The sequence below is a fragment of the Pteronotus mesoamericanus genome, unplaced genomic scaffold (genome assembly GCF_021234165.1).
Source record: "Pteronotus mesoamericanus isolate MK-2021 breed Mesoamerican mustached bat unplaced genomic scaffold, CSHL_Meso_final scaffold_36, whole genome shotgun sequence".
Lineage (NCBI taxonomy): Eukaryota > Metazoa > Chordata > Mammalia > Chiroptera > Mormoopidae > Pteronotus > Pteronotus mesoamericanus.
The window spans coordinates 11523531-11535726 of NW_026555313.1; the positions used below are offsets into that span (position 1 = coordinate 11523531).

The window sequence follows — 12196 nt, forward strand, 5'->3', positions numbered from 1 at the left end:
TTTCTAAAAAATATTTATCTGAGGAAATACGTTTATTGAAACTCAACTATGTTAAGATGTACTTCCGTTCTTTCCATCATTTATTTATAATTTATAACTCAGATTCTCCCAAATGGCTTCAAAGAAATCCACAATAAAAATTCCTAGTGTTCAATGTATTCTCTCAAGGAGTAAATATGTTCTAAAGAAACATGGGCTAAAATTTAATTAGAACTCCTGAGAGTTACTTCATTTCCAACTTTCAGAAACTACATTATTCTGCACATTAAGACAAAACTATAATATAAACCAGATGTTCCTAGATTATGAAATTTAGAACAGAACATACTCAAAGTGTAGCTAGCTCTTGGCCTTTATTTATTTAAGGATAAGGCAAGAAAGTCCCACAATGTTGAAACCAGTCTTACCATTTCTCTCATAGTTTGCCTTCAATCAGTGAAAACATTCATGGGTTTACAGTATCAGATTTTTAACAAGTCCTATCATTTTTGTAATTAATATGGCTAGTATTAATAAATGTCTTCTTTTTATATGCTGAAATAAATTAATGGAATATGCAAACACTATGCAAAATGGCTGGGAGTAGGGCCAAATCTTATTACATACATCCAGGGATCAGTAATTTTCTAAATGGCACTTTAAGCTCTCTTGCCTAAATAATTACAAGTACAGCCAGCATGTAATTTACTGAAATAATTATGCAATCTTCTAGTTTCCATCACCCATCTCAAGTTCATGGCCACTTACCTTGTCTTTATTTTCTGTGCCAGAAGCCTCAGGCTTGGTCCTAATCACAAATGGGGTAGACAGTCTCAGCAGGACCCTTTCGAAGGTGGCATTCACCTTTGGAGAAACAATCTCAAAGCAGTCCTCAAACTTGAGCACTTTGTGAGTGTCACACCGGAGCTGCTTCCTCAGGCCTTCCCCCAGCTGAAGCACTGACATGTTGGGGTCAAACATCAAGTGGAAAGGGAAGGCTCTGCAGAAGGTGTTGATGCTAATTCTCAGGTCCTCAGGAACTTGGGAGGTTCCCTGAGGAAGGTTTTTTGTGATATTACTATTTTCGCATTCTTTGATAAGGAAAGTAAGACAGCTACAGTTGCCTGGGTTTGAGCCATCAGAGCACAATTTCTCATTTGCAACCTGTTCCACTTCCACATCCAACCGATAGATCTTCTTTCCTGCAGCCTTAATCATCCCCAGCATCGCAAAGCCCACAACATGGTGAGGATGGAAGTAGTGGAGCATAAGGGCACCTTCAGGAAGCTCTTTGCATAGGAATGATGGTGACTCCAGAGTGGCCTGTTTTCCAAAAGAAGTTCTAATGTGTTCCAACAAAGCATCAAAGCCATTAAAAAAGTCCTGCAACGTGCCACCTACAGCTCGAAGGACTCTCTCATTCTCATCAAAGCATATATTAAAGAATTCCTCACCAAATCTTTCTTGAATTTCCTCAAACTTCAAACCTAGAGGTAAATGGGAAGCAAATGTTAGTGAAGAATAACATAAATAATTGAATGTCTAGCTTTTAAATACTTATCAAGTGAGGTAGCTAAGTGGGTGAAATATGAGAGTTTTGCCAATTTCCCAAATAGGTTAATTCATCCATTTTGAGGCAGAGAAAGTAAATTTCACCTTCTGGATGGTTCTAAGATGTTAATGAGCATAAACTCTTTTGTTTGTTTTTAAACATACTTTATTTTTAGAACAGTTTTAGATTCAAAGCAAAATTGAGCACAAAGAACGTAAAAACATTTTCTATATATTCCTGTCGCCTTCCACACACAAGTCCCCCACCCCACAGTCAACATAGTGCACTACAACAGTACGTTTGTTATAGTGATTATATTGACAAAACATTATCACCCAAAAATCCACAGTTAACATTAGGGTTCACCCTTGGTATTGTCCTCTTTGGGTTTTGACAAGTATATAATTATGTGTTTCCACCATCCAGAGTAGTTTAATTTCCCTAAAAATCCTCTGTCTCTCACCTGTTTATTTCTCCCTCCCCCAACCCCTGGAGCAATAACTTTTTAAATGCTGTTAATCTAACTTTTCATTGCCCTATTCCTTTTGCTGTAATTAGCACAAATAATATCTTTTCTTTAATGATTTCACTCATTGTTAAAGGATTTTTATAGAGGCAGCTATAAGGTCTCTATATTATGTCCATCCAATATTACCACCTTACTTAACAAAATCCACTTGTTAAGTGGAATATCAACCAGAAAGGGAATCTATGGTGTATGAGTGATGAAATGCATCAGGTTATCTAGGATAAACAGAAGGATTTAAGTCAGCAATCTCAGGGGAAGTCCTGTAGGTCAGCTACACCTCAGTGAGAGACAACACAGGGAATTAAAAATGGCAGAACTGTGGAATGCTTTGCATCCTTTCACCTAAAAAAGTAAAAATAGCCAAGAGTGGAGTTGTAATTGGACCAAGTAGAGTTAAAAGTCTTTGTTAATTTTCTAAGCTCATACTCATTCCTAGATGCTGTGGCAGGAAAAGAAAAGAAAGAAAGAACTCTACCTTATAGTAATGTAATTATAATGAAAAATACATATATACATATATAGATACACACACACACTCAATGCATGTACTGATTAGAAACAGAGGCACATGCGATCAAGTAGATTCACCCTTGAGGGTGACCTGAGGTAAAAAAAAAAAAAAAAAAAAAAAAAAAAAAGCGGTAATTGATGGTCCAAAGAGGAATACAACACATGTAAAAGAGTTGAATCTGTATGCTAAAGGAAACTTATATTAGAATCACTCTATTGTTTCACCCTTTTACTTTGATTATATAGGGAAACAGGATTTTGTCACCCCAAAATATGTCTCTTTGTCATGAGGATTATTAAGAAACAAAAAACTCAGGAAGAGCTTTTTACCTCCCCCTTAACTGCCTAAAAGAATTCCAATAAATGGCCTGGTCCATGAAGATCTTTGACTCAAGATAACTACTAAGAATATGGGTTATGTGTAATAGACCTTAGAGACCAAAGTCCCTTCTGTAACCCATTGTCTCCCCATGACCCACCCCATAAACACTTGCCTTTCCATCTCCATGTGAATTGCCTTCCCCACCTGTGAAGTATCAGACTTCTACCCTTCTCCTTAGTTCAGAATGACGTACAAGCCCCAGTTGCTGACCGTCTGTAGGCCCCATATCTTATGGAGCCCAGTACATCCATAATTAAATTGTTTTTCTTCTGTGAATCTGTTTTATGTCAATTTAATTCTTAGACCAGCCATAAAAACTTAGAAGCACAGAGGATTTTTTCATCCCCCAGAGCTAAAATCAATACATGTAACTTATGTTTTAATATTCCCTTGCCTACTCTACTCCATCTTATGAAAAGATCCTGAAAGGCAGGACTGGGAAAAGATAGATCACTTTAGTACTGCCCTGTTAAGAGTGCAGAGCAGTTTAGGCTGTCTATGGCTTGGTTTTCTGTCCATACCTACTATCCTCCAGGGGTTCTCTCCACCCAGGAGTGATAAAATAAAGCATTCAACAATATCAGTTAATGAATAGAGTAAAAAAAAATCAAGTATTTTATGAGACCTCACTATAGAGTCTAAACACTGCAGTAGCGAAGTTAAAAAGCCAGTCTGACACAGAAGTTCTTAAAATCAATGTGGAAAATGAAAAAAGTAAAAATCTACATGAAAAAAGAGTCCCTTCATTATGAAGCATTTCACATTAATTTTAGTTGCATAGATTTGATGTTTAAAGCAAGCTAAGAAAGTCACCTATTAAGATAAAAACATCAGTTGCCACTCACAGGGTCATATTACAAGATTGCCCTTCAACATATGCCGCATTCACTAACAACAATACCGGCTGGAATTGATAATAACAGCACTCATCTGTCCAGCTCACTAGTGTGGGAGAAAACAAGATAGATGACACATATTGCAATTTGGCTCCTGTTCCAACTGCTCCACTGAAACTGCTTTTATAACTACTTAAACCAGTATATACTGTTTTGTCCTCATCTTAGGTAACCTTGTTTGTTGTTTTTCCTTTCACTTGATTCTACTCATCAACTCTTCCTCCTAAATCTCCCTTCTCTCTTGGCTTATAAACCCATACTCCGGTTTGATTACTGTCTGTATGAAAATGCCTTCACTAAAACATCTTGCTGTGCAAATTCTTATATCACCTTCACTATAACATAACTAAAAAATTCTACTACATACAAATTAAATTCATGTCCCTTCACAATGTTGTCACTATTAAAACTTTTAATTATACATGTCTAATTAAAAACTAAATTCACAATAAAGTTTTGTATAATCTGACCATATCTGCTGAACTACAAAATCCTATGTGCCACTGAAAATATTCCATGGACTACTTCCATACTTTGAAGAGTTGAACCTTAAAAGGACTTAGGATCTCTATGCACAGAAAAGAAAAATAGAATTTCTTCTAACTTGCATTTTTCACAGCATTAAAAGTGTCCTCACAGTTACTAAGAACACATGTGTAAATATAATACAGTAAGCTTATATGCTTCTGTTCTATCTCCAATGTCAAAATTCCAAAGAATCTTCAAAAAAAATAACAGGCAAATTCACCAGAGGCAACAAAAACTACTGTATGAATGAGTAACTGCACCCTATGAAATAGAAATCCTTGTTGCCTTAAAAAGCACTTCTGTACTTTAAGGTATGGGGCTTGGTAGTTCTCAAATGACACCAAGGCCCACTAAGATACAAAAGTGACTTGTACCAATAATGAAAAACTGAATTATTTTGAATATTACACTCAAATGCCATACATAGTACTTCTATATAAACCACAATATTCAATTACCTAATCCAAATTTTTTGTCCTCACAAATGTTAAACTGTGCAAAATCAGGAAAAAAAACTTAAGACTTTGAAAAATTAAAACTAGGGAAAGATCACTTCAGCTTTTGCAAGTATGCTATGAATCAAGAGCCAAGACTTTATTTAGCCTTTATCTCCAAATGTAGAAAGCACAGGGAAATTAGTTCAGCTCCGACAACTGTGTGCAGTGCTCACTCCAAGGTTCCACCTGCGACTAATGCAAACCCCTACTTACAGTAAATCACTCAAAACATGTAGACAATGCTCATCTTCTCTATCATAAGACACTATGACAGCTTGACATTTAGATCTATAAGAATACATTTCCCCAAGAAACAAACTTTTATTAACAAGTAACTTAGAAATCAGAATTTTAAGTTATTGTTAGTTTATCTCCAAAAAAATGAATAGCCTAAATGCTGACATCCTTCAACTGTAAATGAAACAGTCTGCTCATTCATGACATGAATCTTGTGTCCCTTATCTGCTATCCATCTGGCTTCATGCTGTGCACTTACTTCTTGAGGACAAGGACCTTTTCCCATTTATGTCTGCATACCTAAGACACTAAGACTTCATTCACAGAAACTAAACAAACATTGTTTGTTGGATAACTATAATAAAGTTTTTAAAGCTACAGTTGTGCCACATCTAAGGATACCAAGACAGCTAAACACATTTTTTTTTCACATGGGCCCCTACAGATAATTAAATCACAGCGTGATTGGGCTGTAACAGAGTCAGAGTCTTACAAAAGGTACAGAAAAAAAGGATGTCTAACCTTTCCTCAGGGAAATATGTTTAAAGGGAAACTTGAAGAAAAAGTGGTTTATTTAAAAGGCAAAGAAAGAAGGAACAAGCACACTAGCAGATAGACAGTCATGGAATTTTGATGACCCACCAGGAAGGCACAAGAGCCTAGCACGGTCAGGTAAAAACGGCAAGCAGTTAAGTGGGTAACAACTGGGGATCAGGGGTGGGTAATGAGTTGTTAATTAATCAGAAATGTAGAAGATGGACTTAAAGCAGCCATGACGAGAGTCAAAGACAGCAGCCAGAGGAATGTTGCAATGTCTTTATAGATTGAACTAGGCAGTGCCGGTAAGAATGAAAAAGCAAGTACCAAGCAATGTGCCCAACTTTTCATAAATTACTTTATTAAATAGCTTAAAAATTCCTATCAAGTAAATATGTTTAATTGTCCTCATTTTACAGGTGAGTAATGTTAAGAAATTTGCCTAAGTTCACACAACTATAGGTAGCAGAGACTTGTCTCAAAGTAAAGGCTGTGTAATACAAAATCTGGAGTAAAACATCTGTATGGGGTGAAAAATGCATCTCTTGCTCATTGTTCTATCATTAATGCTTAGCATACTGCCTGACAGTTAGTAGGTGGTCAATAAATATTGACTGGATATTGAATAAATTAATGTGTCAGTGAAGTCAACAGAAAGGGGTTACAAGGAGCAGCCAACAGTTATCAAATGCCACAGCAAGATCAAGATAAGGACAAAAAACTAAATTGGATCTGTCAGAACTTTGGAGATCTGTGAAAGAGCCATATTAGTGGAGGTGTGAGGGTCGAAGACTGAGTATAATGGTGTGAGAAGTATGATGGCAAAGTAGAGAAACATAAATGCTAATTTTTAGCTGAATCTATAACATTATTGGAAAGCTGAAATTACTTATAACATATCTGACCTTTATACTTGGAAAGGGTAATATTGACTTGCTTGAGAACTAAGTGAATAGAGTGAATAGAGTTACATAACCAAAGATTTAGTGCTAACTTGGGTACAGGATCTTCTAAGCGAAGATCTATTAATAAAAAAGGGGAAGCAGCATCTTTTTAAGTCCAGAGACCATACTTATCACCCAGCAAGGGCATCAGTCTCCACTAACATGTGAAAATACCAAAGCAAGAGTTATACCTTTGAGTTGCTTCAACTGCAACTAAGCAGCTGAATACCTACCAACCAGACACTTCATAATTATTTTTTGATTAATTACTTAGGCTTTCTCAACCTATTATCTAAGCAATGTAACTATATCTCAAGTCCAAACTGTAAAGAGATTTCAATATTTTAAGGAGATGGTTATTTGTTTAGAAAAACAATTATATTTTCCACCTTTATAGAGATATAACTAACATATTATATTGTATAACTTTAAGATGTAAAATGTGTTAATTTGATACTCATATATTGCAAAATGATTATCACCATAGTGTTAGCTAACACCTTCATCACATCACATAATTACCACCTCTTTTTTGTGGTGAGAACATTTAATACCTACTCTCTTAACAACTTTCAAGTGCATAATATATAATAGCTAACAATAATCACAGAATTTGCTAAGCATAGTAATAGGGAAAATATCTAACATATTTTTAACATCAATTCTTGAATACTCAAAGGAATAGATATTATTAGGAGCATAACTAGTGCTTCAGGCACAAAAATATTTGTAATGCTTAAGTTTACAGTTTGAATATTTTGAAAATATGCTAAGATATGCTTTAAAATATACACAGGCTATAAATTTTAATAGTGAGAAACATGGCATAACGGAGATGAAGCCAAACACTGAATACTGTGGAATACTTTTTTCCCAAAAACACTACATTTAAAAAATACACAAAAATAAACTCAAGAAGGATAAAAGACTTAAATATAAGTCGCAACACCATAAAAGTCCTAGAGGAGAACATTGGCAGGAAACTCTCAGATATCCCACGCAGCAATTTTTTCACTGATATGTCTCCTAAAGCAAGGGACATAAAGGAAAGAATAAACAAGTGGGACCTCATCAAAATAAGAAGCTTCTGCACGGCAAAAGAAAACATCAGCAAAATGAAAAGGGAGCAACCATATGGAAAAATATATTCGCTAATGATACATCAGATAGAGGTTTGATCTCCAAAATATATAAAGAACTCACTCGACTCCACTCCAAGAAGACAAACGATCCAATCAAAAAATGGGCAAAGGACCTGGGCAGATACTTTCCCAAGGAGGAGATACAGAGGGCCCAGAGGCATTTGAAAGGATGCTCAGCATCACTAGCCATCAGAGAAATGCAGATCAAAACCACAATGAGGTACCACCTCACACCGGTCAGAATGGCCATCAGAAACAGATCCACAAACAACAGGTGCTGGCGAGGCTGTGGAGAAAAGGGAACCCCAGTACACTGTTGGTGGGAATGCAGACTGGTGCAGCCACTGTGGAAAGCAGTGTGGAATTTCCTCAGAAAGCTGAAAATGGAAGTGCCTTTTGATCCAGTGATTCCCCTGCTGAGACTATACCCTAAGAACACCAAAACACCAATACAAAAGAACCTATGCACCCCAATGTTCATAGCAGCACAATTTACAATAGCCAAGTGTAGGAAGCAACCTAAATGCCCATCAGTAGATGACTGGATCAAAAAGTTATGGTACATATACACAATGGAATACTACGCAGCAGAAAGAAAAATAGAACTACTAAAATTCGCGACAGCATGGATGGAACTGGAGAGCATTATGCTAAGCGAAATAAGCCAGAGGGCGAAAGACGAATACCATATGATCTCACCTATAAGCGGAACCTAACCAACAAAACAAAGATGCAAGGAAAATAAGACCAGCAACACTGAAAGGAGAAGAAATCAACAGAGACAAGAGGGAAGGAGAGGGGGCGGGGAAAAGGAAGGGAAGGGGAAAGTAAAGGAACATATAGCAAGGACTCATGGACAAAACCAAAGGGGAAGAGCTGAGGGAGGGAAGGAGGGAGAGGGCAAGGGAAAGTGGGGGGCGGGGGGGTAGGCAGAGACAAATGTAAAATGTATTTGAAAAAATAAATTTAAATAAAATTTTAAAAATAAAAAAATAAAAAAATAAAGCATCAGTAAAGTACGATTGAACACTCACTTACTTCTTCCTTTCAAATACCAAAGCACACCATGCACCTTCCTTATAAAATAGCAGATATTCTTTTTTATTACATATATTTCTGTGATATTTCTGTTGACTTTGAATGGTTTAGCATTATTTCATGAAAGAATACAACCTATAAAAATGGTATGATCTAGAATGAGAAAAAGGAACCAATGGAGAAACAGCAATAAGTAAACAAATAATAGAGAATTTCTCCTGAACTGTATAAAATCCTGAATCTACTGGGGGAAAAGGCACACGTTCTAGCAAAGTTTGGCAAGAACACACACACACACACACACACACACACACACACACACATGCACACACGCACACACGCAGGCATGCGCGCACACACACATCTAGGAGCATCTGATTAAATTCCTGAAATATAAAAATAAAAATTACTCAGGCTTAAAGAAGAAAATCTTTTAATTTACAAGAAAAAATAAGTAATTTAAAAAACTTTTAAAAAATTGTTCTTCTCATCTGCAACACTGGAAGCTATATGATGGTCGAATAATAGATGTGTAATACCAAGAGGATTTAAGTCTGAGAATGCATTACCAGTTAAGATATCTAGTGAAGATTCAGAGAAACCACACTACCTCAGTGGAACATCTTAGGAAAATAATAGAGAAGCAATGAACCTTGCTATAGACACACAAACACACACATTCTAATTCAGATACAGATATATAATCATGAAAGATTATCTGCAAATTTGTAATATATATATAAATAAAGATTACTGAAATAAAGGAAAAGGGAAACTACTGACAACTTTTAGATAATTTGATTCATAATCTGGAACTGAAAAATCTCAACAAAATCCAGACATTAGGAAGCTGACGAGAAATGGGAGGAGGGGGAAAGGAAAAAAGTATCAGCATTCTAAAGTTCTCTTTTAAAAGGGACTTGCGTTACTAGGGAAAAACTACATTCTTAGTAGGGAAATAAGTGATATTTGGCTTTAAAATAATAATAAAAAAACATATCTAAGTTGAGTAACAGGAAAAGGAAAATAACCAGTAATGAAATGGGAAAGTAGAACAGAACATTTAAATACAAAGGTAAAATATAAATATATACATATTCAATTTATAATATATATAATTTCAAAATGAAATTCATACATATTGAATTTCAATATTTTAACACTTATAGGTGTAATTTGTAAAACAGAAAAAATAAGATGAAGAAAAAACAATGTAAAATAAATAATTATCATAAATCATAATGAAAGAAAAAAATTAGTGAAGTTGAATTTCACTAAACATAAAGTTCTCCCATCAAATGGCAGAAATTCTCACCCCATCTGTAAGAATTACACTTATAAAGTGAGATTTTTTTAAAAGGTTGAACCTTAGCAGGAGATAAATAATTTCAACACACTGCAAAAAGGAAAAGGAAAAAGGAAAAAGCAATATTAATATCAAACAAGGTAGAATTAAGGTTAAAAGTACTAATCAGGATAAATAGACATTATTAAACAAAATCACAATTTACAAAAAAGATCGAGGAAGACATAAACCTGCATAAGCCAAACAACCTGAAGCTAAATATATAAAGCAAAAAATAATTAAAAATTGATTGCTAATGAGTATGGGATATCTTTTTGGAGTAATAAAAATGTTCTAAAATTAATTGTAATAATTAATGGTTGCATGACTTCATAACATTCTAAAAACCTGCTGAAGTTTATACTTTAAATAGGTGAACTGTATGGTATGTGAATATTTCAATTAAACTATTATATATATTAAAAATTAAAAGTGAAAGAATTCTACACAATTATAATTATCGTGGGAAACTAATACACCTCTGTCAGTATCAAATGGAGCTAATAGACAAATCATAGAGAAAGTGAATAAAAGTATATACAATAAGCCCCGATTAGTGTGGTTCAGTTGGGTGTCATTTTGCAAAGTAAAGGTCTCCCCGTACTACTCCTGGTCAAGGCACATGCCTGGATTGTGGGTTCGGTCCCTGGTTGGGGTGCTTATGAGAGGCAACTGATTGATGTTTCTCTCTCACACATCGATATCCCTCTCCCCCTCTTTCCCCTTTCCTTCTCTCTAAAAATAAATAAATAAATCTTGAAAAAAGTATATACAATAAAACAATCAATAAAGAAAAACTTAATAAATATAATATTTTAGTGGAAAACTCTAATGTGCCCTTTTCAGAACCAAAAAGATTAAAGATTTTAAAAAACAAAGTCATAGATGATTAAATAACTATTAACAATAAAAAAAATAAAAAAGTAAAACCAGAAAATAGAAATTAAGATAAATAAAATTTTATAACAAAACTGACAAATTCCAAACATATATATGTATATGCATATACACGTATGTGTGTACACATGTATATACCTATATATGTATATATATGAAGAAATTACAAAACTTGCTCACTTAATCATAAAATTTCCATATTTTAAGTACAGATTTTGCAGATAACATTTTTAATAGTAATACAAATAATAACAAACATATAAATAACAAAACAGTGAACAAAAATCTTATCTATTTGTAATTTAAGCAATACACTCTTTTGGATTAAAGAAAAAATCAAAACTGAAATAATAACTTCTAGAAATCAGTGCAAAAAAGACTACTTCTTTCAAACTCTTACAAAGCACAATAAAAACTGTACTCAAATAAATATACATGTCATATTTTAGGCAATAAAAAATAAGTAAATAAAAAGCTCCAATTAAGAAAATTATGTTGTGTTTTAAAAATTAATTGATAAAAGCTGAAAGTAAGAGATAAAGGCATACTAAATTAGAAATAAAAAGAAGACACAGGTACATATTAAGAAATAGAGGAATCAAAAAAAAAGAAAAAGGCAATGCTCTGCCAACATGTGTAAATGGGCAATTTTCTGGCAAATATAAATGACAAAATTTGACCCAAGAATATATAGGCATCCTGAGTTCCAGGTAGCCTTTGAAAATATTAGATAATTCCAAAGTTACTTAAATATTTACAATCATAAAAAACTAAAATCACTTAATCATTTTTATTAAGCCCATTATGTTTTAATGTTGAAATTTGTTATAGTATACTAAGACCAATTTCTATTATAAATATTCGATAAAATATTTTAAAAACATGGCTAAATGGTACTTATATTTAAAATGAAAAGTATTCTATAGTAAAATATCTGTCAGTATAAATTATGACATCTATAAAATTAAGTAAGAAAACAATTTGATTGTATCGTGAGGTCACTAGTTTTATTACAAATTTTGAGTAAAACAGTAATATAAAGAAGCTTCTCAAAAATAATAAATGCAGATTTCCAAAAATCAGAAGCAAAGCTTATTGTAAATAGTAAAATACTAAAACCATTTCAACTAAAATCAGAAATTAGGAAAACATGCTTACTATTGATATTGTTATTCAATATTAT

At 33.9% G+C, this 12196-nt stretch overlaps 1 protein-coding gene across 1 annotated transcript in view; it reads right to left on the reverse strand.

Annotated features, from left to right (window-relative positions):
- Window positions 1-12196, reverse strand: part of GUCY1A2 (guanylate cyclase 1 soluble subunit alpha 2) — a 340761-nt gene that overhangs the window by 255911 nt on the left and 72654 nt on the right. Inside the window, exon 4 of the mRNA XM_054592483.1 lies at window positions 748-1466. Coding sequence (XP_054448458.1) covers window positions 748-1466 — 719 coding nt within the window. The remainder of the gene's footprint in view (window positions 1-747; window positions 1467-12196) is intronic.